This window comes from Pelmatolapia mariae, linkage group LG23 (assembly GCF_036321145.2).
Source record: "Pelmatolapia mariae isolate MD_Pm_ZW linkage group LG23, Pm_UMD_F_2, whole genome shotgun sequence".
NCBI lineage: Eukaryota > Metazoa > Chordata > Actinopteri > Cichliformes > Cichlidae > Pelmatolapia > Pelmatolapia mariae.
This window is the reverse complement of record NC_086246.1, coordinates 17,839,218-17,866,169: the sequence shown is the minus strand read 5'-3', so window position 1 is coordinate 17,866,169 and position 26,952 is coordinate 17,839,218. Positions and strand designations below refer to the sequence as shown.

Genomic DNA, 26,952 nt, shown 5'->3' with positions numbered 1-26,952 from the left:
CCATTTTGCTTTTCCAATTTTTCTATTTAAGTTATTACTATTGTGCTAAGTCATAGCATTGCTGCTGCTTTTCAGCATTTGTGCTAAATACAGCATTTCTGCTATATCATACTATTTCTGATTTTTTATGAGGTTTGTGCTAAATAGAGCATTTCTGCTAAATCATACTTTTTCTGCTTTTTTATGAGATTTGTGCGAAATTATGCATTTCTGCTAAATCGTACTATTTCTGCTTTTTTATGAGATTTGTGCTAAATACAGCATTTCTGCTAAATCATACTTTTTCTGCTATTTTATGAGATTTGTGCTAAATACAGCTTTTCTGCTAAATCATACTATTTCTGCTATTTTATAAGATTTGTGCTAAATAGAGCATTTCTGCTAAATCATAGTATTTCTACTATATTATATTTTTCTTTCTAAATATAGCATTTCTGCTATAGAATAGTGTTTCTGCTATATTATAATATTTGTGCTAAACTGGAATATTTTTGTTAAAACATAGTATTTATATAAAATTATAATATTCATAGTATATTACAGTGTCTCTGGTAAATCACAGCATTTCTGCTATGTTGTACTGTTTTTCTAAATCATAGTATTTCTGTAATGTTTAAGATTGTTTGGCTAAATATATTCTTTCTGTTATCTTATACTATTTCTCCTAAATTCTTGTATTTTTGAGAAGTTATCATGTTTCTGGTAAGTTAAAATATTTCTGCTAAGTTCTGCTATGCTATTGTATTTCTGCCAAGTATTATGTTTCCTCTAAGATATTGCAGTTCTGCTAAGTTACTACATTTGAGCAAAGTTCCTTTGCTTCTGCAAAGTTTTTACAACTTCTACAACTTTTTAGCTTTTTCAGCTAGTTTCAGCACACGGCTTCAGCGTTCCAGCATCCACACTGCATTTTCGCAGGAAATGCAAATTTTTCTAGTTATTATTATTTCATATTCCGTACGTTTTTTGGCATCTAACTCCTTCAAAACCGTTCAACTTAGAAAAACCATTCAAACACCGTTAGATTCCTCTTCTTTTGGACATGACTGCTTCTACTTTTCTCATTTTTAACATTTATATTTTTAATTTTATTCAACTTTTTTCAACAAAAATTTCCCATGTATTTCAATGGGGAGACCCTTCAAATTCTCCTTCAACTTATTCATTTTTAAACTCTTACTACTTCCACACACGTTGACATAGAGCCACCATTCAAACTTTAAAACGAAGACAAGACATTCAACTATTCAACTTGTATTTATCTTTTCAATATCTTTTATACTTTTTCTTCAGTTCCAGATTAAGTTTCATGATGTTTTTTCAGCCGTTTCAGAGTTTATAATGGGTGTGTATGGGATGGAATGTTGCTGCTAGAGTGAGACAGCTCAACTGCCAGAGTGGAAGCAGGTCGAAAATTAATCTTAAAATATTTTTTAAAACTGCTGCTGTGTCCGCAGCGTTCGCTCTACAGCCATCATTTTACCCTCAAAACGTAGCCATCGCTGTCGTCTTTCATCCAATGTGTTTACTATTGTAATAGGTGTTATGGTTCTTTCATAAATGTCACCAATGCGCAGCCTCCTCCCTCCAACTGCTCCATAGACTCCAATGTTAAAATGGCTCAGAAGGTTCGTTTGAAAATCAGAAGAGCATGGTGTCTTTCCACTGTCACCACGTCCATATAATAAACTCCACAGGCATGAAAACCGAGAATTAGGTAGACTAGACATTGCTGTTGCTCACGGTGAAAGAATTTTGTCAATATGACTTGTACTTTTCATTTGGGAACGATTTGTTTTGGCCTGACTTTTCTGTTCATTTTAAGCAGCAAAAGTGAGGTGCATGTCTGTGTGTGTGTATGGAGCCATTGGGTGCAGTCACTATAGCAACCAGGCTCACACCTGCCTGCTTAACCAGCTCTCTCTCTCTCACTGTGCCAAGATTCATCTTAAACACTTTCAACTGCTGCTGTGTCCACAGTGTTTGCTCTACAGCCATCATTTTACCCTCAAAACGAAGACCTCGATGTTCTCTTTCCAGCACCGTGTCTTTCAAAGCTGATAATCACAAACTTTTAAAACTGTATGGATTCAAGTGGAGGGATCACATTTTAGTCATTCAGTTATTCAAAGAATATGAAGTTTTGATATTCATTCAGATGTTTTTTGACTCTAAATTTTCTTCTCTTATTTCTTAGGTTTTTCTAATTTTTATTTAAAAACTTTTCAGCTATTTTCCAACTTCTTCTGTGTGATTGTCAGCTTTTAGCAGTTCTGCACTTTTGTTTTCAGGTTATAATTTCTATATTTTTCATCTCATTCAACATTTTTAACTTAAATTCAGCAATTAATTCATTTCAGTGCATACATTCAGATTCAAGCATTCACACTGCAGTTTCTTCAGAAAATGCACTTTCTAGTTTCATCGTTAATATTTGTTGTAACAAGTGAAATTGCCCCGCTCACCCCCCCACACACTGACATGCATCCTTTCCCAGCAGGCTTTGAGGCTTTGAGGCAGAAACCACAGCCGCCTTCGTCTGTGACACAGCCATCACAGTGCAGCTCAATTTCATCGGGCAACCATATCCTGAGGAAACAGTGAGGCAGAAGATTTTCAGCAGCAGCCAGTCAGATCATAGAACACAAACCTCCACAGAATGACAGCTAATCTTTTACACTACAGAAAATGTGTTTACTTTTACACTGAGATAAACTAGGCAGATCATAATATTGTTTTTTTTTTTTTGTTAATCATATTCATTCAATTGTTGGACGCTAATGCGCCTGTGAAGGTAAAACTTGTGTCACATAATTATTTTTTTTTCTGTCCTGTTCAGTACTTTAGCAATCAGAAATACTGTCTGAAGGCCAAGAAAGATGCCCAGCTGATAGCATGGCTGAATTTAAACACAAAGCTGAGAAGGTAAACTTACTAGTTTCATGAATAATAGTCTGACTCTAACTGAAAGCCAGACAAACTGCAGCATCTGATTAAGTTCTCAACTGCCAAGGCAAGGAGGGGGCAAAATACTCTGATTGGTTGATGCTTACTTTCCTAATGGTCACTGTGGTGATCATGCTCAGCCCATGCAGATAATGCATGGGCTGACAGGAGGGCTTTTTAACAGTTCAATATTGTAGTTTCATTTTACATGTTAAGTGCGATCTATCCATCCTCTTCTGCTTTTCCAACTCAGGGTCACAGGGCAGCAGGAGCCTGTCCCAGCTGTCATAGGATGGAAGGCAGGGTACACCCTGGACAGGTCACCAGGTAATTGCAGAGCTAACACGTGTCATTAAGGATGGCTTTATGAAATAAATGTGACTTAAAAGCATACTGTATGCATTCTGATTATTTGTTGTGAATGTTAAAAGATGGGAGATCTGCTGAAATATCGTTATTGCCACACAGTCTGGTCAGTCTTCATTATTTTAAATAAACAGATTTAATTACAGCTCGGGAAACAAGAAATCAACTCAACAGATCACAGTCACCACCTCCAAAATCATCACACCTCCATTGACCCTCCATCTGGGTATGTGTGTCGTTTTAGCTTTTGATCTGTTCTCTTTTCCAAAATTATGATTCACTGTGTTAATGCACTGATTCACAGAGGACAGTCTTATAATGATTTATATGAGCTAGAAGCAAACAGCAGCATATGTCATTTTGAACATACAGTAAATAAATAGAAAATAAAAAGACCAATAAGATCAATAAAACCACTTCATCTAAGCTTTCTTCTTAAAAATTGATCCACCTAATCCCTCCCTCATTATTATCCTTCCCTCCCTCCTCCCTAAACCTACATGTATTGATTTTCTGTGAAGTTTTTTTGGATTTAATTTGCGAAAAAAAAGATAAACAAAATAAATAAGATAACAAGACAAAATCAGTACGATAAAGTTTCAGTGAATCTACATTGTTATCTCTCTCAGTCTCTGTGTGGTAGTTCTTCATGAGGAAGATGCAGTTCAGTGGAAAACCCAGGATCACGTTAATTGTTTTCATCTAAGTTTAAACAATATTACATTTTAAAAACTGAAACTGTATTGTTGCACTAGTGACATAATTATAAATTACTTATTGAATTTTTTGTACTGATTCTAGCTGAGGTTTCTGTACAAATATACTGAAATGTACAGCTGAATTACAGATGTTACATTCATGTGTAAACTGTCTACAAACTCATGAAAGTTACTTCCTGGAACATACCAGCTTATTCAAGCGCTTGCTCTTGTAGACGTTCTTTATGTCTTTTTGACTTCCGGACAGGCTTCATCAATTTTAGTCATGAGAGCTATTTGTGGGATCCCTGCCAATACAGAAACCAATGCAATCATTTGATCTCATGTTTTTCTAGTATTTGAAATTGTGACATCATACATGCTCATCGAACAACTGCTCTCACCTTTGTCTGATTATGCTCACTGTGTCGGCTGGAATGACTAAAACCAGTATGTGGACTTTGTCATCTAAAGTAGGAGAACTGTTGTAGTTAGGATCCATTTCAAACAAGGGACATTTGGGATTGAACTGGGAAAAAAAGGAAAATCAGTTAAACTTTTTTTCATGATACAGCTTCTGTATCACAGCATTGTGTACAAACATCTGAATGAAAACATCATACCGTGTAACCTTCTTTGACATGTCCACTAATAGCAAGTTTGATGTCTTCCACATGAATTCCTCTCTCAGCGCCCCTCTCAAGCCCCATGGTGTCAGTGAAGACAAAAGGGTAAAAAGTTTCTGGATTTTCTTTCTGAATTTTAAATGTCCTGTACTGTAAATAAAAAAATGTGGTGTTGTTATATTAGTGCCAGATTCTAAAGATCCTAACAGTTTTCAAAATAATTTACACACTAGCTGAACTGACTATTTTTCACTCTTTTATAGTTTAATGCTTATAAAGCAGCTACCACTGCAGTGTGCTCCTGTAGTCATAGAAAACCTGAAAGGAAATGAGTGTGCAACTATGATAAGGATAGATACATCCTCATACATACTGCAATAGTGAAACTGTCACCAGAGGTTGCATCTGCCAGTGCTCGAGTTGCGATTTTGCCTCTTAAAGTACTGTCGACAGAGTTGATGAAGCTGGACTTTCCAGCACCTGGTGGTCCATGAAGTTCAAGTTCAAGTTCAAGTTCAATTTAGCTTTATTGTCACTTCAACCATATATAGTTAGTTCACAGTGAAACGAAACAACGTACCTCCAGGACCAAGGTGCTACATGCAACATAAATTTACAACATAAATTAACAGAAAACACTAAACTAGCTAACTAAGAGGCCTAGTTAGCTGGCTAGGAGAGACAAGACAAACTGACCTAACATAAATTACAACATAATTCCTTAGTGTAGCAGCAAAAAAATTAGGAAGAAAGAAGTTAGTGCAAGTAATAATATTGTGCAAAAGAGCATTTACAGGTTGGTGTGTACGATAGTTAGTGGTGTAGGTCAGTGTGTTTGCGCTTGTGTTGATTAGTCAGTCCAGTCTCAATGCTTTAAGGTAGTTGAGTTAAGCTGAGTGATAATGTGTGTGTGTGTGTGTGTGTGTGTGTGTGTGTGTGTGTGTGTGTGTGTGTGTGTGTGTGTGTGTGTGCGCGCGTGTGTGTGTTTCTCAGTCCAGTCCCTTTTTGTTGAGGAGACGGATGGCTTGTGGAAATAAGCTGTTGCACAGTCTGGATGTGTGTGCCCGAATGCTTCGGTACCTTTTTCCAGATGGCAGGAGTGTGAAGAGTGTGTGAGAGGGGTGTGTCCGATCAGCCACAATGCTGGTGGCTTTGCGAATGCAGCGTGTGGTATAGATGTCCTCAATAGAGGGGAGAGAGACCCCGATGATCTTCTCTGCTGTTCTCACTATCCGCTGTAGGGCCTTGCGGTCCGATGTGGCACAGTTCCCAAACCAGACATTGATGCAGCCACTCAGGATGCTCTCGATAGTTCCTCTATAGAAGGTGGTCAGGATCGGTGGAGGAAGCTGGGCCCTTCTCAGTCTTCTCAGAAAGAAGAGACGCTGTTGGGCTTTCTTGTGCAGGGAGCTGGTGTTGAGGGACCAGCCAAGGTCCTTCTCCAGGTGGACGCCCAGGAACTTGGTGCTGTCGACGATCTCCACAGAGGAGCCGTTGATGCTCAGCGGTGAATGGTCGCCTCGTGTCCTCCTAAAGTCAACAACCATCTCTTTTGTCTTGTCAACATTCAGAGACAGGTTGTTGTCTTTACACCAGACCGTTAGCCTCTGCACTTCCTCTCTGTACGCTGACTCGTCATTCTTGCTAATGAGACCCACCACGGTCGTGTCATCAGCAAACTTAATGATGTGATTTGAACTGTGTGTTGCTACACAGTCATGAGTCAGCAGTGTGAACAGCAGAGGACTGAACACACAGCCTTGTGGGGCCCCAGTGCTCAGTGTGGTGGTGCTGGAGGTGCAGTTCCCGATCCATACTGACTGAGGCCTTCCGGTCAGAAAGTCCAGGATCCAGTTACAGAGGGAGGTGTTCAGGCCCAACAGGCTCAGTTTTCCGATCAGTTGTTGGGGGATGATCGTGTTGAATGATGAGCTGAAATCTATGTACAGCATTCGAACGTGTGTGTCCTTCTTGTCCAAGTGTGTGAGGGCAAGATGGAGTGCAGTGGAGATGGCGTCATCCGTTGAGCGGTTATGGCGGTACGCAAATTGCAGTGGATCCAGTGAGGGGGGCAGCAGGGTCTTGATGTGTCTCATAACGAGCCGCTCGAAGCACTTCATGATGGTGGGTGTGAGTGCAACAGGACGGTAGTCGTTGAGACAGGACACAGAAGACTTCTTGGGCACGGTGACGATGGTGGTGGCCTTGAAGCACGTGGGAACGACGGCACTGCTCAGAGAGATGTTGAAGATGTCGGTGAGAACATCTGCCAGCTGTTCAGCACATTCTCTGAGCACTCTGCCTGGGATGTTGTCTGGTCCAACAGCTTTACGTGGGTTGACTCTGCGTAGAGTTTCCCTCACCTCAGCTATAGTGAGACACAGCACCTGGTCGTTCGGAGGAGGGGTGGTCTTCCTCGCCACCACGTCGTTCTGCCTGTCGAACCGAGCGTAGAAGTTGTTCAGCATAATTCTGAGATGCTGGACATCTTTGTGAGGCTTGTAATCTCTGACAAGCTGCAGTTCTCGCTCTCTTTCACTGTTCATTTAAAAAATTACAATAGGATTTAGTGTGCACTTACAGTTTACACAAGAGTGTTATGAACAAACACAAAACAACACAACAAGCAAACAAAACACTTGAGGGGTGTATTACTGAGACAGGATGACATCTGTTTTCTACTACCTGCAATTTCAGAAGCCTGAAATAACCAAATATGCATTTCTGTGTCACCATGTGAAACTATGTGAATTCCACATTGTGACTCAGACGTTTGTGCTGCTGTAACAATTTGAATGTATAATATTTAATAGCAGAGAATCACTTACACTGACATCAGAATTAGCACAAGTGTGACACCCACAGATGGTTTTAAAAATAGCCTGTATTTGTATAGCGCTTTACTTAGTCCCTAAGGACCTCAAAGCACTTTACACGTTCAGTCATCCACCCATTCACACACACATTCACACACTGGCGATGGCAAGCTACATTGTAGCCACAGCCACCCTGGGGCGCACTGACAGTTTTAAAGTAAAAGTGAATGAACATTAAACATAAGTTCACACAATGATCAAACAGGTCGAAAGAGATTGATTTTGTGATATAAAATTGTGACTCTAGGATTAACACAGGTGAAATTAAATGGTTAATCTTAATAATTCCACTAAAACCAGAATGTGGACTTTGTCATCTAAAGTGGAGGAGCTTTTGTAGTTAGGATCTGTTTCAGGCAAAGGACATTTGTGATTGAAGTGGAAAAAAAATGCAAAAGCAAAATGACTGAAACCTTTTTGCATGATACGGCTTCTGTATCACAGACTGTGTACAAGCATCTGAATGAATACATCTTACCCTGTAACCTTCTTTATATGTCCACTAATGGCAAGTTTGATGTTTTCCATGTAAAATTCTTTGTCACTGCACCGAAGGCCCATGGTGTCAGTGAAGACAAAAGGGTAAAATGTTTCTGGGTCTCCTTTCTGAATTTTATATGTCCTGTACTGTAAATAAAAAAATGTAGTGTTGTTATATTAGTTCCAGATACTAAAGACCCTAGACAGTCATTTGCAGAATAGCTTACACTCTAGTTGTATCTACTATCCTATTTTTTCTAGGTCAATGTCTATAAGGCAATTACTACAGAAGTACACTGCAGTAGTCCTAGAAAACCTTGTAGGAAATGCGTTTTTTGTTTCATATAACCCTCTAACAGCAACTGTCATAAGAAGAGATCCATTCTCATACATACTTTAATGAGAAAACAAGTGGATTTAGTGTGCACTTACAGACACACAACAGTCTTATTAACAAACACAAAATAACACTACAAACAAACAAAAGACTTGAGGGGTGTACTGCCAGGCCAGACCGACATAGTCCGGCTTGATAATACCAAGAAAACAGAGTCAAAGAAAATGAGCATCATGATGGTGGTTATCATTGATAACTCAGGCTTTCTGCCTCAGTGTGTGATGTTACGTAAAAGGCTCATTTGACATGTCACATAACTCACTGGCCTGATTGTCAGAGACATAAGAGGAAAATGTGATGGTGATCTATAAAGATTATAAGAAGTATAACAGCAAGAGGCAAGTGAGAAGTGGTAGCAGAAAATGATTAATCTTGTGAATTCATAATTTCATACATTTACTTTAGCACTCAGTGCACGCTCAACACTGTGATTTATTCCCAACAAGACAGCTGCACATTGGTGAGGTTTAAATCTTTCTACTGATAGATTTACACATTTTATAATCTGCTATGACACTGACATCAAATGGCAAGCATGAGTCAATAATATAAGTAGGGATGGGTATCGTTTAGGTTTTATCCGATACTGGTGCCAAACCGGTACTTTTGAAACGGTGCCGGTGCTTAAACGGTGCTCAAACCGGTGCTTAAAGAATGGAGAACACAAAATTGGTCCAAAAACCTCTCATGTTCAGCTGTTTTTTATTGTAAAAAAAAGATAACAATGTTAGCCTTTTCTGCAGCTATAGGGCATATTTGGTATCACTCTTGGCTGGAAGCAGTGCTTAAACAATGGAAAAAAACACAAACTTTGTCCAAAAACCTCTCATGTTTAACTGTTTTCCACTTTTTCTTTGGTCATTTTAGCCTTTTTGGCCAGGGTGAAGGGAGTATCTGCCATCAAACAAGAAGACAGCCGCATGTAACTATGACGGTGTTTGCTAGTTCACCTTACGTGCATTAATGTAATAACGTGGTTAGTAAATTACACACGAACAACATTAAGCTACTCACGCAGAGGAGAACGGCTGCTGCTGCCATCATCATCCGTCATCATTTCTGCTACACTGGCAGGGCTAGGGGCCAGGACTCTACTCTTCGGGTTCTTGGGGGATGTTGCTAACTCCAGGTCCGATAACAGGCACCACACCCGCAGTAGATGTGCACGGTGTGAGGTCTCACAGCAAGCTATCAAACACGGCGCATTTCTCGGCTTTAAAAAAAACCGCTATGCGTCGCCAGGTGTTTCATCAGGTTCGAGGTGTTACCTCCTTTGCACAGTATCAGCTTAAAGCACTTGTTGCAGGCTGCTGAGTTTGTATCTTTTGCTGTGAAGTACAGCAAGACTTTTGATCGCTTCGCCTTGGGCATTTTTAATCTGTAGCGCTGCTCTAAAAGAACGTACGTACCTGGCCCCGCCTACTATCCTCGGAAACGTAAAATGATTGGCTAGAATTGGCTCAGGAAAAAAAAAAAGCACCGAAATAAAGCACCGAAATGTGCGCTGCTTTTCGGTCTGGTAACTACCGTTTATGTCAGAACCAGTGCCATCATGGCACTGGACACCGGTACCCATCCCTAAATATAAGTCACATCAAAGTTCTAGAACACAAAGAAGGAAACACGCCCCTAATACTCACGTCCATGGTATGTTCATTTCTTTTACCTCCAAAACTGTAAAGTGAACATGTTAATTGTGTGAATCACAACAGAAGGAAATTGATTTAAATTCATTATACATTATTATGTGTTGGTTTAATCTTAACATTTAAACAATTTTGTATCATATTTTTAATTTCTTACAGGGAGGTGAAGGGGGAGGTGGAATACCTGCAACTAAAATATGACAATGTAGCAACATGTTAGCAACACCTTTTCCTGTTCAGTATTACTTTATATATAATTTATTTCCTTATGTTAAATGAAATGTTACCATTTTCCATGTTCAGATCCAAAGTACATGATGGTATCTTTTCCATTATAAAATCAAATCATCATAAAAACAAATCTGCTTACCCCAAACAGATTTTATATTTTTCCAAACAATGCTCATGTTTTTTGTACCAACTACATGTTGGCAGTGTTGGTCAAGTTACTTGAAAAAAGTAATCAGTAACTAATTACTGATTACTTCCCCAAAAAAGTAATCCCATTACTTTACTGATTACTTATTTTCAAAGGTAATTAATTACTTAGTTACTTAGTTACTTTTTAAAAACACGATTTACAACCTGAATAGGTGATAAAGAAATAGATCTTTCAGCCCGATTCTACTTTTTCTGCATAATCCATCATACCAAATGTAATCAAATGGAAAAGTCTCTTTTTAAAACTTGTTTTATTAGTTTTAATCTTTTAACTTTATGCATCAAGCAAAAATTAAATTATATGCAACATTCTCTGACTGGAAGAAATTTGTTTAACATTTAAACCTATTTTCTGCACATTCCAGCATATAAAACAATTTTTTTTGTGTTTACACTCACTCTTTCAAATAGATGCACGTAAAACACAGCAGAAAATAAATAAAATCAAAGACTAGCGGTCCTGTTGCTCTATTTTCACCTGTAAAGCAGGAGTAGGGTAGGCGGACAGACACTAATGTTTTTGTCACTTTTTATGGAATCAAACTCAAAATAAGGTCAGTACTTCCACGCTTTAAACGCTGCATGCTCATACTCTCTCCCGCACTCGATATATTATCCATTGTTGATCTGCACACAGCTGTTGTCACGAACGTCGCACTCGCTTACGTCACTGTCATGAGACAAAAAAATCACGGTTTTAGTTACGCAGTAACGCAGTAACACAGTGTGCTTACCGGAAAGTAACGGTAGTCTAATTACCGTTTTTGCAATAGTAATCCCTTACTTTACTTGTTACTTGAAAAAAATTTATCGGAGTAATCGGATTACAGTAATCTCGTTACTTGTAACTGTAATCGGATTACAGTTACAAGTAACGCGTTACTGCCCATCTCTGCATGTTGGTAATAAAAAGCTAGCTGAAGAAAATAGTGAAGTCTTTAAATTCTTCTAGAAATTAAGTCTTTTAATTTGACACATACTAGTGGCTTGTTACACATGCAGACTTCTGGATGTTAGAAGACAATTTATATTGTTTATGAATAGGACTAAAGGCAGGAAGGTGTCCCTTTATAACTAAAAATGTTAATGTCGGGTTGCAAATTTTGAAACCAATATGATAACCTATTAAAATCAAATCATTCAAATAGATCCTCTGGAATAGGAGTAGAATTCTTAAAACAGGATTTATTAAACAGTGGCCTATGAACAGCAAACAGTACAGCTGGCTGTTCTGATTCACTGCAAAGCACATTTGCGCATGACACATCACTAGTGAAGATGGACAGAGCCCCAGGTGCATCCTCAGCAGGGCCAAGTTTATTTAACCCTATGTTTGGACTTGTCACCACAGGCCATAACACGATCAAAGGTTACTTAATAATCCTAATTACTACATTTCAAACAGTATGGATCAGCAGGTGCTCATACAACAAGTGGCACAGACTTTATTAATATAATTGTAGATAATATCTGACCTAAATATATAGGTCTTGTGATTTGAACATTTAGGTTAAATGCTTAACAAAGAGATTCCAATATATAAAACACTCCAGTGTAGGTGTATGTTGTGTATACGAGTATATATGATTACATAGTATATATGATTATCGTATGTCGTATATATGTATATATATGTCATAGAAAAATCCCCAACATTAATAGCACCTCTACATTTCTATCATAGTTTATAATATAGCATGTGTATTTTGGTAATAGCCTATTTATTTCAGTATAATGGTGTCCTTGGAAAGTCCCGACGAGGCCAGATTTCAGAGATCACGTGGGCGTTATCTGTGATACTCCTAAAGTATAAGTTATCCATGTTAACTTCAGGTAACCAAATTCAGACAGTTCTTTTGTAATGAAAATGTAAACTTTTTTTTTCTTTTTTTTTCTTTTGGCCTGTCCCATTTGGTTCTTTAGCCGTCAGAATTGTTGTCTGAAGGCCAACGAGGATACCCAATGGATTTACTTTACCGAGTGGATCATCACGGCCTTGCCGTATTGGTCCATTTGATCGACCTTTGTTGTTATTATTTATTTTATTTTATTTTCAGTTGTTACAGACGGGACAGACATGACTAGGGGATAGGAAAGGGAGAAAGAAAGATGAAGGAAAAGAAAAACAGAGGGGAAGAGGGACAGTGAGAAAGGGCACTTAAAAAGAGAAAGAGAGAAAGAAAAAAAACTCCTGGATCACCTGTTGAGAGAAAAAGAAGAGAAAACAAGCAAAAAAAGAGAGCAACATAATAAACACAATACCATTGCACTAATCTAGCTAAGTGTAAACAGCAGTAAATACTAAATATTGAATGTTGTGGTGCAGCACGCAGGACCGACAGCGCACAATGTGCTTTGAGGTAGCAGCCAAGAAAGGTGTAGTTTATGTCTATGGACAGTGAACACCCGTGTGTACACCTGTGTGGATCCGCTGATCTCTTTGTATTCAAAAGGTTTCCCCATGTAACGGTCTGCTAGAGGGTGTGGGGGGCCATAGCCCCGTCCCCCAGGGCATGAAGCAGGCATGGAGGAGATCCGGGCCCCAGACATCCAGAGGTCCCAGAGTGCGAGAGCCCAAGGAGGACCACCGGAGGGGCATCCGTGCCACCCTCCCGGAAAGAGCTGAGGAGAGCCCCAGACGAGGGGTCACCCAGCAGCCACGGAGCAAAAGCCAGAGGGGGCTGCACTGGCGTGCCCGCCGGCTCTGCCGGCAGCCAGCTGTGCCAGAGTGAACCGAGTTGCAGGCCCCGAGGCCGGAGGCCCGAGGGCCCCCCACGCCCTGGAAGAGGCCTGACCGAGCAACAGGTGCCAGGCCCTGCCAAGTAGCCACCGGGAGTGAGCTGGTACATACCTGGACGCCCAACCCCGGACACAAAGAACCACCAACTCACCGACCCCTGAGGGCATCAGCCGGCAGGGAGTGTGGTGAGGGGAGATAGGCCTCCATACTTTGGAGGGCCTGGGAGTTCCCAGAGAGATGGAGTCTAAGACCCGACCTGACATATAGACACAGACAAACAGGCACACACAGACACAAACTTGCATTCCCACCCTCATGCACACATATACAAATACTCAGCACTCACCCAACGTAAAGATAGACACAAATGGACATTGTACACACAATCACACTCCCCAAACAAACTCTATACCCCGGGTCCAGGTATCCTCGCCCCCAGAGGGGGAAACGGCACCTAGACCCAGGAGATGTTACCCTTTCCCCTGGGGTGGAGGCAAGCAGACCGCCCCGGCTCCGCAGCAGCAGGGAGGCCCCGCATCCTAAATCCCAATCAGACGGCCAACACCTCCTCGCAGCCCCCCTGCCCCGATGGCCAGCAGAGAACGGGGGTGTGTGAAGACCCCATATCTCCCTCCTCCCGCTCATATAGTGTAGTGTTGCTGCGTGTTGTTCTAAGGTGCATTTAAAACACGGGAGGGCATGGTGCTGCTGCCAGAGAACAGCAGGTGTTAGCACGGCCCCTCCTGAGAACCCTCAATGTCTACATGGATTTAAAATTGAGAGGTGGGCACCGGCGCCAGAGGTGGGGTTGAATACACCGACCGTCCTCTGGATGCCGTTAACGTGCCCACCCTCAAGGCCCTATATGTATGTGTTTTGAGAGTGTGAGTGAAGTGGATGTCTAAGTTGTGGAATAAAATTGAGGCACAGTTGGCCAGAAGGGGACAGGGGGGGATGCCTCCCCTGCACCCTGGTGACACACCTGCACCCCAAGGCCCTACTTGTGTGGGTAGGTGTGGTGGAGCGGGAAGAGGGAGGCAGCCGGGGATGGGGAGGAAAAGAAGGGAGGGGCAAGATGCCCCTCCCTAGGTCCAGCTCCCCCGCTGACCCCAGTAGGCACCCCCGTCCTCTGGCACCCACCAAGGCAAGGGAGCCCAGGCCCATCCAGACCGGGGCCTACGGCAGCAGCACCGCCAAGCCCCACAGGACCCGGGGCAGCCCACCCAACCCCACCGCAGAGGAAACTGTACCCACCCCAACATTCAATCATCTCCCAGACTACACAAGACAATGGACACCCAGGTTGAGTTAATTCTCCACCTCTCCTATGTCTCTCCCCCACCTGCAGAGTGGACTCCTGCAAGGATAGAACAACCTCTCTGCCAGTTGAAAAGCCCCCCAGTTAGGCCGATGCACCAGAGGCCCCCTGCGCCAGGGCTGAGGCCCCGTGCACCCACCCGCCCACAACCTCGGCGACACACCAACGAGGACCGAAGCCCGAAAATGTAAACTATTATATCACCAATAAGTTACTGCAGTGCCAGTTGTTTACTTCACAACACCTTATGCAGTAACCATGGTAACCACGGACACGGAGCAGCTGGATCGACACAGGTCAGACTCTGGGACGTATCCCACATGTCTCTTTGTGTCATGACACTGGGTCAGCAACCCATTGTTTTGTGTTTGTGTTTAATTTATATTCCTTGATTATTGCTATTCATGGTTTTGAGTTCTCTTGATGATTTTCTGTTCATGTTATATTTGTTGTTCCTGCTTTTAGTTAAAGTCACTGTATCTTCCCTGTGTTCCATGTGTCATATTCATTCAGCCTGTGTCTCAGTGTCAAGTCTGCATCTTTGTGAATTGTGTCATATTTCCTGTTTTACTTTGAAAGTCCGTGTCCTGTCAATGTATTGAGTTTTGCTTCCCCTTGGTCTCATCATGTCTGATTACTCCCAGCTGTGCTCTCCTCCTGTGCCTCATTTCCCTCGTTCTCCCTCTGTGTACTAAAGCCCTGTGTCTTCCTGTTTGTTGTCACTTCCTCTGCAGTTGCTGTGTAAGCGCCTTGTTTTATAGCCACGTCATGTTATGTCTTGTCTAGCCATTCGTAGTTTAGCACAAGATTCTTAGTTCTAACTCATTTCATGTTTGTTTCCTTTTTAGTGTTCATGTACTTAGTGTTAGCATGTATTTTCAAACAATAAAGCTGCTGCCTTTCGTTAATTATTCTGTCTCCAAGTCCAGTATTTGGATCCTAACCAAGCCTGCCACACAGCTCACTTTGTCTTTCCCTGATGAGCATCAGTAATAAAGTCATAGGCACAACTTTATTTAACTTCCTCATGTTGGCTAAAAACTATTTTACAGATATGATCTTAAAACAGGACACAGACACTGTAATTGCTGACCTGATATCAAATGTATACGTAGACTGAGCCCATCTTTGACATTTGGTTTTATATCTACTCTTTCCTCTCAAACTTTTAAACAGCAGCGAGCAATAGTTATTCACTGTTTATTCCTACAATGTTGTTACTCTCACACTGACACTAGTAACAAAGTATCAGCATTGCTGAATTTACTCTAAATGGAAATAATTAAACAAAAAGCTGAGAAGGAAAACTTACTAGTTTCATGTGATTTGTACAAGAAATCACTGATTCACAGAGGAGAGTCTTACATCAAGAGTTAAAATGATTTATTTGAGTTACACGGCAGATAGCAGTTTACAGGCATATATGTGTCATTCTTCATGCAGTTACCATTTTGAATATACCGTAAATAGCAAAAAGTACATGCGCTGATTTTCCTTGAAGTTTATTTGGATTTAATTTGCGAAAGAAAAGAAGTTTCTTTTCACACACTTTTTGTGTGACTGTGACTGTAACGATGGCAAACGAAACATGAACATAATCACTTGAAGAGTAACTGAACATTTTCATTTTCTAGCTCCCTCACACATTGATTACAGGTCAGCATTGTACGTCATTCAGGTAGTCCTCTCCATAATCAATGATCTTTTTCAGTACACTCAGTATCAGTGAATCCACGTCATTATTCGTATCAGTTTCTTTGTGGTAGTTCTTCACGAGGAAGATGCAGTTCAGTAGAATACCCAGGTTCCTGTTCACTGTTTCCATCTAAGTTTAAACAATATTACATTTTAAAAACTGAAACTTTATTATTGCACTAGTGACATAATTATAAATTACTTATTGAATTATTTGTATGATTCCATTTGAGGTTTTTGTACAAATATACTGAAATGTACAGCTGAATTTCAGATGTTACATTCATGTGTAAACTGTCTACAAACTCATGAAAGTTCATGAAAGTCCTGGAACATACCAGCTCATTCAAGTACTTGCTCCTGTAGGCGTTCTTTATGTCTTTTTTGACTTCAGGACAGGCTTCATCAATTCTAGTCATGATAACTATTTGTGGGATCCCTGCCAATACAGAAACCAATGCAATCATTTTATCTCATGTCTTTCTACTATTTGAAATTGTGACATCATACAAGCACTTTAACAACATCTGCTCTCACCGTTGTCACGAGCATGTAGTCTGACATCTTTCATCTTCCTCCAAGTTTCCTCACTGATCATGCTCACTGTGTCAGCTGGAATAACAACAACAAGAACATGGACTTTGTCATCTAAAGTAGGAGAGCTCTTGTAGTTAGGATCCGATTCACGCAAGAGAGATTTGGGTTTGAACTGGGGAAAAAAAGCAAAATCACTGAAAACCTTTTTGCACGATACAGTGTCTGTATCACAGACTGTGTACAAACATCTGGATGAAGGCGTCATACCGTATAACCTTCTTTTACATGTCCACTAATGGCAAGTTTGATGTCTTCCACATGAATTCCTCTCTCAGCGCCCCTCTCAAGCCCCATGGTGTCAGTGAAGACAAAAGAGTAAAAAGTTTCTGGATTTCCTTTCTGAATTTTAAATGTCCTGTACTGTAAATAAAAAATGTGGTGTTGTTATATTAGTGCCAAATACTAAAGACCTTAACAGTTTTCAAAATAATTTACACACTAGTTGTCCTGACTATTTTTCACTCTTTTATAGTTTAATGCTTATAAAGCAGCTACCACTGAGTGTGCTCCTGTAGTCATAGAAAACCTGAAAGGAAATGAGTGTGCAACTATGATAAGAATAGATACATCCTCATACATACTGCAATGGTGAAACCGTCACCAGAGGTTCCGTCTGCCGGTGCTCGAGTTGCGATTTTGCCTCTTAAAGTACTGTCAACAGAGTTGATGAAGCTGGACTTTCCAGCACCTGGTGGTCCATGAAGCATAATTCTGAGATGCTGGACATCTTTGTGAGGCTTGTAATCTCTGACAAGCTGCAGTTCTCGCTCTCTTTCACTGTTCATTTAGAAAATTACAATAGGATTTAGTGTGCACTTAAAGTTTACACAACAGTGTTATGAACAAACACAAAATAACACAACAAACAAACAAAACACTTGAGGGGTGTATTACTGAGACAGGCTGACATCTGTTTTCTACTACCTGCAATTTCAGAAGCCTGAAATAACCAAATATGCATTTCTGTGTCACCATGTGAAACTATGTGAATTCCACATTGTGACTCAGAGGTTTGTGCTGCTGTAACAATTTGAATGTATAATATTTAATAGCAGAGAATCACTTACACTGACATCAGAATTAGCACAAGTGTGACACCCACAGATGGTTTTAAAGTCAAATTGAACGAACATTAAACATAAGTTACCACAATGATCAAACAGGTCAAAAGAGATTGATTTTGTGATATAAAATTGTGACTCTAGGATTAACACAGGTGAAATTAAATGGTTAATCTTAATAATTCTAGTGCACCTCTCTAAGGAACCACACTCTTAATACTCACCCCCATGGTATGCTCCTCTCTTCTACCTTTAACACTGTAAAGTGAAAATGTTAATTGTATGAGTCACACCGGAAGGGCAACGTTATAAATTAATTACACATTATATATTAAGGCTGTTACACACTGAACGTGTTGCTTTTTTTGAGGACAATTCCTCCTCAATAAACGCTCTGTGAAAACTAAAAATGAAGCCGACGTCAAACGATGACGAGCTGAGATAAGTAAGAAACTAAGAAAACAGCAGCAGGGAGAATTTAACGGTTGGATCCAGGAGCTGAAGCTGTGTGTTCGTACATAGTTCTGGATGTCAGTGGGGCAGTTTGAGGTGAGGCAGGAAAATAATTTCAGAAAGCCGCATTGAGTAGCTGTGTGTCTACGGTAAATAGTATGACATGATTACACTTCCTGGAATTCTGCTGCTCAAACTGTCAGTGTGAACAGCTGCATTAGCTGCACTAACAGATGAGTCCGAAAAATGTTTTTAGACCAGAAAATATTTGCGCAGATTTTACACGTCCGGTGTGTAAAAGCCTCAAGTTTTTTCCTCAGGACTAAATAATTTTGTATCATATTTAAAATATCTTACGAGAAGGTGGTGAGCGATTACCTGCAATTGAAATATGACAAAGTAAAAACATGTTAGCAACACTTTTCCATATTCAGGCACAGTTATATTAGATTTTCCAGTCAAATGAAATGTTACTTTTTGCCACTTTCAAACCAAAGGACAATATGGTAACCTTTCTGTTGTAAAATAATTTTGCAAACATCTGTAACAAATTCAGATCAAGATCACTCCATTCTCCAGCATTTCCTTATTTCAAAACTATTTGTTGAGTCAAGTCAAGCCAGTTTTACTTGTGTAGCTCAATATTACATGTTAAACCCACGAGGGCTTCACAAATATGACAATATAGGGCAAATCAAAAGAGAAGGATGAAGAAAACCACCAACAATGAATATGAAATGAAAAAAACTGCTCACCCGAAAAGATTTTTTTAATATTCAACATCTTTTTGTCATCAACTATCTGTGAATTAAACAAGCAAAAAAGACAGTAAATTATAAAATAGTAAATTCTTTAAATTCTTCTTGAAATTAAATTCTTTTAACTTGACACATGTCAACCAAATGTGAGATGACTCAATCCAGTCAATTTAATAATTTAATAACTGGATTTCCTGCATTGGATTATTAACACAATGTTACCATACCTGAATGCCCAACTGTGCTGTGAAGTTGGCGTGTCTTGGTTGTTGTTCACACTGATGTAGATCATGCATGACTTTGGATTTATAAATGTCGTTTCACTTTCTCTTTGGGTCATGTGACTTCTATTATTCGCTCTGTCTGATGGCAGTCTAATCTAGTTGTAGCTGCATAACTTCTTAATTTGTATGTGTCACTTACACCTATTTCTTAAAATTAAAAACTTACTTCTGTCATAATCCTGGGTTTTGTTACCAGCGTTTTCAGTTTTAGCCTTTGATGTAGTTTTAATTACCTTTTTACCTCTGCTCCAGTTGTGTTTTCATTCTTATTTAGTATTCATAGTTTTCTTTGTTAATTATTCTCAAGTTTTTCTTCTACTGTATGTTCCTGGTGGTTTTGAGAATCTTCTGTGTTTTGGTCTGGCTTTTTGTATATTAGTTTTGTTTACTTTCCTTTAGAACTTATTATATCCTCTGTAGTTTCTGTTTATAAGGTAGTTCATCTACTTGATTTTATTATTCCAAGTTACCTTCTTTTATGATCCCTTTCTGTTTCCTACTTGTGTCCCTGTATCTGTCTTGTCTCTTTGTGCCCCGGTTGTTTATTTCCCTATTTAGTTGTGTCCATTGTTTTCTTATTCAGTCACATCTCCCTTCCTGTTTGCTGCATGTGTGTGTTTGTTTTAGTTCCTGCTTTACTTTGATAGTCTCATGTGCTTGATATTGAGTTTTGCTTCCCCGTCTAATCCTGATTTGCTCCCTGCTGTCCCGGTCTCATCTGTATTTATTGAGTTCCAGCATCATACCTTTATTGGATCACATTGGTCATTTGAGGCTCAACACTGTCCTCTAGTGGACCAAAGAATACTCAAGTGGCACTTTAGCAGAGGGTTGACATATGGGGCTGTCTGCAAAAAACAGTGTAGATATTACAGCAGTAATTACAACAGATCTCTGCTAAAAATTAGCTCTACACAACAACATCAGCTTATTAACTGAAATATAGTATGTGAAGCAATGCTTTTACACTCTTTACTGTTACAATGTTGCTACTCTTGCACTGACAGTAGTAACAAAGTATCAGCATGGCTGAATTTACTCTGAATGGAAACAATCAAAGCTGAGAAGGTAAACTTACTAGTTTCATAAATAACAGTCTGACTTTGACTGAAAGTCAGACAAACTGCAGAATCTGATTAAGCTCCCGATTGCATAGCAAAGGAGGAGGCTAAGCACATATACAAGTCCTGATTTGGACTTGTATATCTACCTGGTTGCTTGTATGGGTTCATAACCTAAGTCATTAAATATCTATCCATACATCCTCTTCCGCTTATCCAGCTCAGGGTCATGGGGGTGCTGGTGCCTATCCCAGCTGTAATAGCGTGGACAGGTCAAAAGTTTAATGCAGGGCTAACACGTGTCATTAACGGTGGCTTTATAAAATAAAAAAGCATACCCTAAAAATAAAAATGATGAACTGAAAATAACTCTTTATGTGTTATGTATTCTCATTATTTATTGGGAACTTATTTACCTGAACACATTGGAGTTAGAAAGATGGAGGAGGCCCCAAAATATCATTAACCGCCAATGTTATCAATGTTATTTCAGTATAATAAATACAAAGAACAAATGAACACACACTCTCTGGTCAGTCATCGTTTTTTAAGTGAACAGATTTAATTACAGTTCTGTTATCAAGAAATCACTTATTCTGAGAGGACAGTCTTACATCGAGAGTTGAAATCATTTATTTGAGTTACACAGGAGGCAACAGGTTACAGGCATATAGCTGTCATTTCTCATATAGTGAATAACAAAAAGTACATATATTATTTTTCCTTGAACTTTATTTGGATTTAATTTGCAAAAGAACAAAAAGTTAAATAAAATGAGAACACGACAAAAATCAGTTTGATAAAGTTTCTAGTGAAATCAACTGTTTGTGTGACTGTGATTGTAATGATGGTGAAGCAAAATCACCTTTTCTGTCCCCCTCACACATTGATTACTGGTCAGGATCATTCTGGTCATTCAGGTAGTCCTCTCCATAGTCAATGATCTTTTTCAGTGCACACAGTATGAGTGAATCCATGTTGTTATCTGTCTCGATTTCTTTGTGGTAGTTCTTCACGAGGAAGATGCAGTTCAGTGGAATACCCAGGTCCACGTTCACTTTGTCCATCTAAGTTTAAACAATATTACATTTTTTAAAAAACCTGAAATCGTATTGTTGCAGCAGTGACATAATTATAAATTACTTATTGAATTATTTGTACTGATTCTAGCTGAGGTTTCTGTACAAATATACTGAAATGTACAGCTGAATTACAGATGTTACATTCATGTGTAAACTGTCTACAAGCTCGTGAAAGTTACTTCTTTGAACATACCAGCTGATTCAAGTGCTTGCTCTTGTAGGCGTTCGTTATGTCTTTTTTGACTTCAGGACAGGCTTCATCAATTCTAGTCATGATAACTATTTGTGGGATCCCTGCCAATACAGAAACCAATGCAATCATTTTATCTCATATTTTTCTAGTATTTCAAATTAAGACATAATAAATGCTCTTAAAATGACATCTGCTCTCACCTTTGTCACGAGCTGCTAGTCTGACATTGTTCATCTTCTTCATAGTTTCATCACTGATTATGCTCACTCTGTCGGCTGGAATGACTAAAACCAGAATGTGGACTTTGTCATCTAAAGTAGGAGAACTGTTGTAGTCAGGATCCGTTTCAAACAAGTGACATTTGGGGTTGAACTGGGGGAAAAAAAGCAAAATCACTTAAACCTTTTTGCATGATGCAGTTTCACAGATTGCATCTGAATGAAGATGTCATACCGTGTAACCTTCTTTTACATGTCCACTCATGGCAAGTTTGATGTCTTCCACATGAATTCCTCCCTCAGTGCTTTTCTCAAGGCCCATCGTGTCATTGAAGACAAAAGGATAAAAGGTTCCTGGATTTTCTCTCTGAATTTTATATGTCCTGTACTGTGAATTTAAAAAATAGTGTTTATAATATCATATACTAAAGACTAAACAGTTTTCTGAATAATTTACACACTAGTTGTACCGACTTTTTTCACTCTTTTTATAGTTTAATGTCTACGAAGCAGTTACCACTGCAATGCGCTCCTGTAGTCCTAGAAAACCTCAAAGGAAATGAGTGTGTTTTTATGCAAGCCTCTAACAGCAACTATGATAAGAATAAATACATCCCCATACATACTGCATTAGTGAAACTGCGACCAGAGGTTGCTGCTGCCAAAGCTCGAGTTGCGATTTTGCCTCTTAAAGCACTGTCGACAGAGTTGATGAAGCTGGACTTTCCAGCACCTGGTGGTCCATAAAGCATAATTCTGAGATGCTGGACATCTTTGTGAGGCTTGTAATCGCTGACAAGCTGTCTGTCTTCTTCTCTTTTACTGTTCATTTAGAAAATTACAATAGGATTTAGTTTACACTTACAGTTTACACAACAGTATTATGAACACACACAAAATAACACAACAAACAAAACACTTGAGGGCTGTACAACCAAGTCAGACTGATATAGTCAGGTTTGAATTGTCTTGTCTGATGATACCAAAAACCAGAGTCAGAGAAAATTAGCATCGTGATGGTGGTTATTATTGATAACTCAGGCTTTTTGCCAAAGTGTGTGATGTTACATAAAAGGGGCACTGGACATGTCATGTAGCTCATTGACCTGACTGTTGGAGACATAAGAGGAAAATGGTGCTGTTAAACTATAATGAAAATGATTAATGTTTTGAAATCATAATTCAACACATTTCTTTTGACACTCTGCTAACACAGTTGTTCATTGGAGGCTTAAATCTTTGTATTGATACATTTATACGTTATCTGCTGCAATCTGTTCTGACATTAACATCTAATGGCAAACCTCTAAATCACATAAGCCACATCAAAGCTTTATTAATTTTATTGATAGATTCTCTGTGATAAATATCCAAATAAACCAACCAGTGTTCTAATCTGTTTTCTACTACAGTAGTCCCTTGCTATAACGCGGTTCACCTTTCGTGGCCTCGCCGTTTCACAGATTTATTTTTGTGCAATTTTGCATCCTTTTTTTGTTTGTTTGTTTGTTTGTTTTTTACAAAGTATTGTGTTCTGTGAACTGATTGGCTTAGACCATTGTCAGTCAATTTCGTCCCGTGTCTCCTGTACAATACAGAATGCATTCAGCTTGTCAAATTTACATAAATAGCAGTGTGACTCTGAAGTGCTGTACTATATGTTTGTAAGTTTTCTCCCCAACATTGTCGATGAAACGTTTCGCACTGTCAAAGGCACCTGCGGTAGCACCCAAAAGGCAGAGGAAGATGCTAACATCGCACAAATAGTTGTACTTCTGGACAAAGGAAGGTAGAAGTTAATGTATTTTTCAGACCATGAGGCACACCGGATTATAAGGTGCATTAAGTGAAACAAAACACTCAGATAAATCAAGCTTTACTCAACTCTTTCTTCTTGCTTCCTCTACGTCCGTACTATTGATTAATTAATGTTGAATTCTCTCGCAGCTACTCTATTCCCATTGTTACCGCGCCAGATCCGCGGCCCCGAACCGTAGTAAGGAAACCTCTGGCAGTTCCGTGACTGGCTCGCAGCCGGCAACTAGCTTACTGTACAGGTCAACTCCGCTAGTAAAAAGATCGAAGGAGGCGTAGGAAAACTGCTTCACCGAACTTTATTTCTTCTCCAAGGCACGAACACCGCATACAGTGGGCTAAAACAGTTTACTCACAGCGAGCATCGCCGACACAACTCTGGCTGCCGAGGGAGTTATTATATTCCTTTTACTAATTTTCTTTTCGTCTCTTCTGTTGCTAACCGTTACTTTTTCCCTTCTCCTCTCTCTCTCTTCACACCCACACACCCGGGCAGTTCCGCTACACACATCCTGAATACATTTCCCATCAGGCTTCACCCTTAAAGGGCCATGCCTGTAACACTACCCCCACTCTGGATGATGATTAAACCCTTAACATCATTCCAGCACATGAATCCCCATTAACAAGGAAACATATAGCATTCCATGCGGGACAGCAGTCATGCCACTCACGCCGCCCCCCCACAGTCCATAAATGGCGATCCTTAGGAGGGAACAATCTTGAAGTAGACAACTGTCCATATCTTGCACAAAAAAAAAATAGAATGCTCAGAGTTCACTTTGAGGAGGGTGCAAGTCAATGTCCATATCCCGTCCGTCACATATACAGTATGCATAAAGGAAAAAAAAAACACACACACAACAGCAATTACATTGATCCCATGAGCGTTCAGAGGTGAGGCCCATATTATTCAAGATGCACTACGACATTAAGGCATTACAGCTGAACTTTTGCCCCTCTCTTACACCATTTGCCCCCATGTCCAGCTTTACTTCGTTAGTATAAACGGTTCAAACAATAACTTGCAGCCCGTCGACAGCCATATTACCAACAAACAGCAAGACAAACAAGCCCAACAATACACGTAAGAATAGCCCCCTGTAACAATTCAATCTACAACAGTCTCATATCACTTAACATCTGTAACATGGACATTTTTTTTTCTTTTCTTTTCTTTTTTTTAAATGTTCGAACGACTGAGCAGGGCAGCGATCCGCCTACACCCAGACTCAGTTTGGGCATACTAGCCTAGTGACTGACCCAGTCACCAAACATGTCCGGCGCCCGCCGCACACGCTGTGGTCTGGAACAGGGTGTGGAACTGAAGGAAGGGTGATGTCCTGGTCCTTCAGCCTCATCCACGTAAGGCTGAACAGGGCTGGCTGGCAACCCGCTACTGTCTCCTAGAGCGGGTGGCGGAGAGGCAGTTCTCAGGGAAGCGCCAGTATCTGGTTGATCTGCCCCGGATGGGGCCTCCCACAAGTCGAAGGGACCGAAGTCGATGTCAGAATCGCTTTCGTCGAACGCTGGAGGAGGCACCTCGATAGGTGCTGCCTGGTCGGGGTCTTGGAAGACCCAGCTGTTGTCCAGCGGCAATCTTGAGTGATAAGGCTTGAGTCTGTCGTGATGAACCACTTTAGCCTTTGCTCGGGGCCCCTTTTTAATGCAGTAGACCAAATCATCCAGCAGGCCTACTACGAAGTAGGGGCCCTCATAGGAAGGCAAGAACTTGCGAACCTTGTGCCGCACTCTCTTGGTCCCTTTGATCAGATGCCACACTGCAGCGCCGACTTGATACTGAACTTGGCAGACGTTCTTATCGTACTGTCTCTTAGCACGCTCGACAGATTTCCCAAGAGCCTCCCGTGCCAGTTGGTGGGAAAGCTCCAGCCTTTCCCTGAGTTGCACCACATACTGTGGTGCAGTGCGGCTGGGGGTGTCGTCGGCTGGCAGACCCGCGATAAAGTCAATAGGCTCGGTTATCTCTCGCCCCAGAAGCATCATGTTCGGGGTCAGTCCTGTGGAGCTGTGTTTAGTTGCCCGATAAGCCATGACAGCATATGGGATCATTATATCCCAGTCCCAGTGGCAGCGCTCCGCGGTGGTGGCTAAGGCCTTCTGAAGGGTAGCATTAAAACGCTCCACCTGGCCATCGGACTGTGGGTGAAACGGTGTGGTGTGTCTTTTTGATTCCGAACAGTTCACACATCCCCTGGAACACAGCTGACTCGAAGTTGGTGCCCTGGTCACTATGCAGAGACTGTGGGGCTCCATATCTACACACCCACTCCGCAACAACCTTTTCTGCCACCGTGGGTGCTTGTTCATCGGGGACTGGATAAGCCTCCACCCACTTGCTGAAATAGTCTTGTACCACCAATATGAACTGTAAAAGATGCCTATCGCTCTGTGCCCCGGGCAGCTTTGGGACATTCTGATCACTGCATGGTCCATCGTATTCCAGTTTATAGGCAAAAACTCAAACGTGCCAAGCCTGTAGTCAAAACTGTGAAGAAGTGGACTAACGCAGCAAAGCAGGAACTACAGGACTGTTTTGACTGCACTGATTGGACTGTTTTTGAAGCTGCATCTGAGAACCTGGATGAGCTCACGGACACTGTGACATCATACATCAGTTTTTGTGAAGACGTGTGTGTGCCAACAAAGACCTTTTGCACATACAACAACAATAAACCATGGTTCACTCCTAAACTCCAAAATCTTCGTAAGGCCAAGGAGGACGCCTACAGAAGTGGTGACAGGGCCGTGTACAAGCAGGCCAGGAACACACTGACCAAGGAGATCAAAGCAGCTAAAAGGGTCTACTCTCAGAAGCTGGAAGAACGGCTCTCAGCCAACGACCCTGCGTCAGTGTGGAGGGGCCTGCAGGAAATCACCAGCTACAGACGCCCCCCACCCACTGTTGAAGCAAACAAAGACCTGGCCAACGAGCTAAATACATTCTATTGCAGGTTTGAGACGGACAGACTCCCACGCCTCACCCTCCCCTCCCCAGAGACACTGCTTCAGACAATGACCCCCAACACACCTTCCACTTCTCCCCCCTTCACCCTCCCCCTCCCCAATCCAGTCTCAACGACCACCCCCATCCTCCCCATTTCAGACTCAACGACGACCATCACCCTCTCCAATCCAGACTCAACGACCTCCATCACACCTCTCACCCCCCTTCCCTCC

At 40.8% G+C, this 26,952-nt stretch overlaps 2 protein-coding genes and 1 long non-coding RNA gene across 3 annotated transcripts; all 3 read right to left on the bottom strand.

Annotated features, from left to right (window-relative positions):
- Positions 1 to 16,002: 16,002 nt before the first annotated feature.
- On the bottom strand, positions 16,003 to 17,611 carry LOC134621145 (interferon-induced protein 44-like). Its single transcript, XM_063467583.2, has 5 exons — positions 17,408 to 17,611; positions 17,034 to 17,186; positions 16,767 to 16,938; positions 16,568 to 16,668; positions 16,003 to 16,359 (listed from the first exon to the last, which is right to left on the bottom strand). The coding sequence occupies exons 1-5, from the start codon at positions 17,609 to 17,611 to the stop codon at positions 16,192 to 16,194; spliced, it is 798 nt and encodes a 265-aa protein (XP_063323653.2). The 3' UTR covers positions 16,003 to 16,191.
- Positions 17,612 to 18,113: 502 nt separating this feature from the next.
- Positions 18,114 to 19,363, bottom strand: LOC135932327 (uncharacterized). Its single transcript, XR_010573419.1, has 4 exons — positions 19,326 to 19,363; positions 19,096 to 19,141; positions 18,698 to 18,718; positions 18,114 to 18,145 (listed from the first exon to the last, which is right to left on the bottom strand). It is a non-coding gene; the product is annotated as an uncharacterized LOC135932327 (long non-coding RNA).
- Positions 19,364 to 21,333: 1,970 nt separating this feature from the next.
- LOC134621144 (interferon-induced protein 44-like) lies at positions 21,334 to 22,766 on the bottom strand. The gene is made up of 5 exons (XM_063467582.1): positions 22,563 to 22,766; positions 22,172 to 22,324; positions 21,919 to 22,090; positions 21,719 to 21,819; positions 21,334 to 21,510 (listed from the first exon to the last, which is right to left on the bottom strand). Exons 1-5 carry the CDS (start codon positions 22,764 to 22,766, stop codon positions 21,334 to 21,336), a joined length of 807 nt encoding a protein of 268 aa, XP_063323652.1.
- Between the last annotated feature and the right edge of the window lie 4,186 nt (positions 22,767 to 26,952).

Excerpts from the sequence above, each read along its gene's own strand:
- LOC134621145 (XM_063467583.2), bottom strand. The coding sequence starts at position 17,611 with ATGAACAGTGAAAGAGAGCGAGAACTGCAGCTTGTCAGAGATTACAAG. Across the intron at positions 17,187-17,407 it reads GTGACGGTTTCACCATTGCA|TACAGGACATTTAAAATTCA; the intron begins GTATGTATGAGG and ends TTTTATTTACAG. Across the intron at positions 16,939-17,033 it reads ATGTAAAAGAAGGTTATACG|TTCAAACCCAAATCTCTCTT; the intron begins GTATGACGCCTT and ends TTTTTTCCCCAG.
- LOC134621144 (XM_063467582.1), bottom strand. The coding sequence starts at position 22,766 with ATGAACAGTAAAAGAGAAGAAGACAGACAGCTTGTCAGCGATTACAAG. Across the intron at positions 22,325-22,562 it reads GTCGCAGTTTCACTAATGCA|TACAGGACATATAAAATTCA; the intron begins GTATGTATGGGG and ends TTAAATTCACAG. Across the intron at positions 21,820-21,918 it reads ACTAGCAGCTCGTGACAAAG|GGATCCCACAAATAGTTATC; the intron begins GTGAGAGCAGAT and ends CTGTATTGGCAG.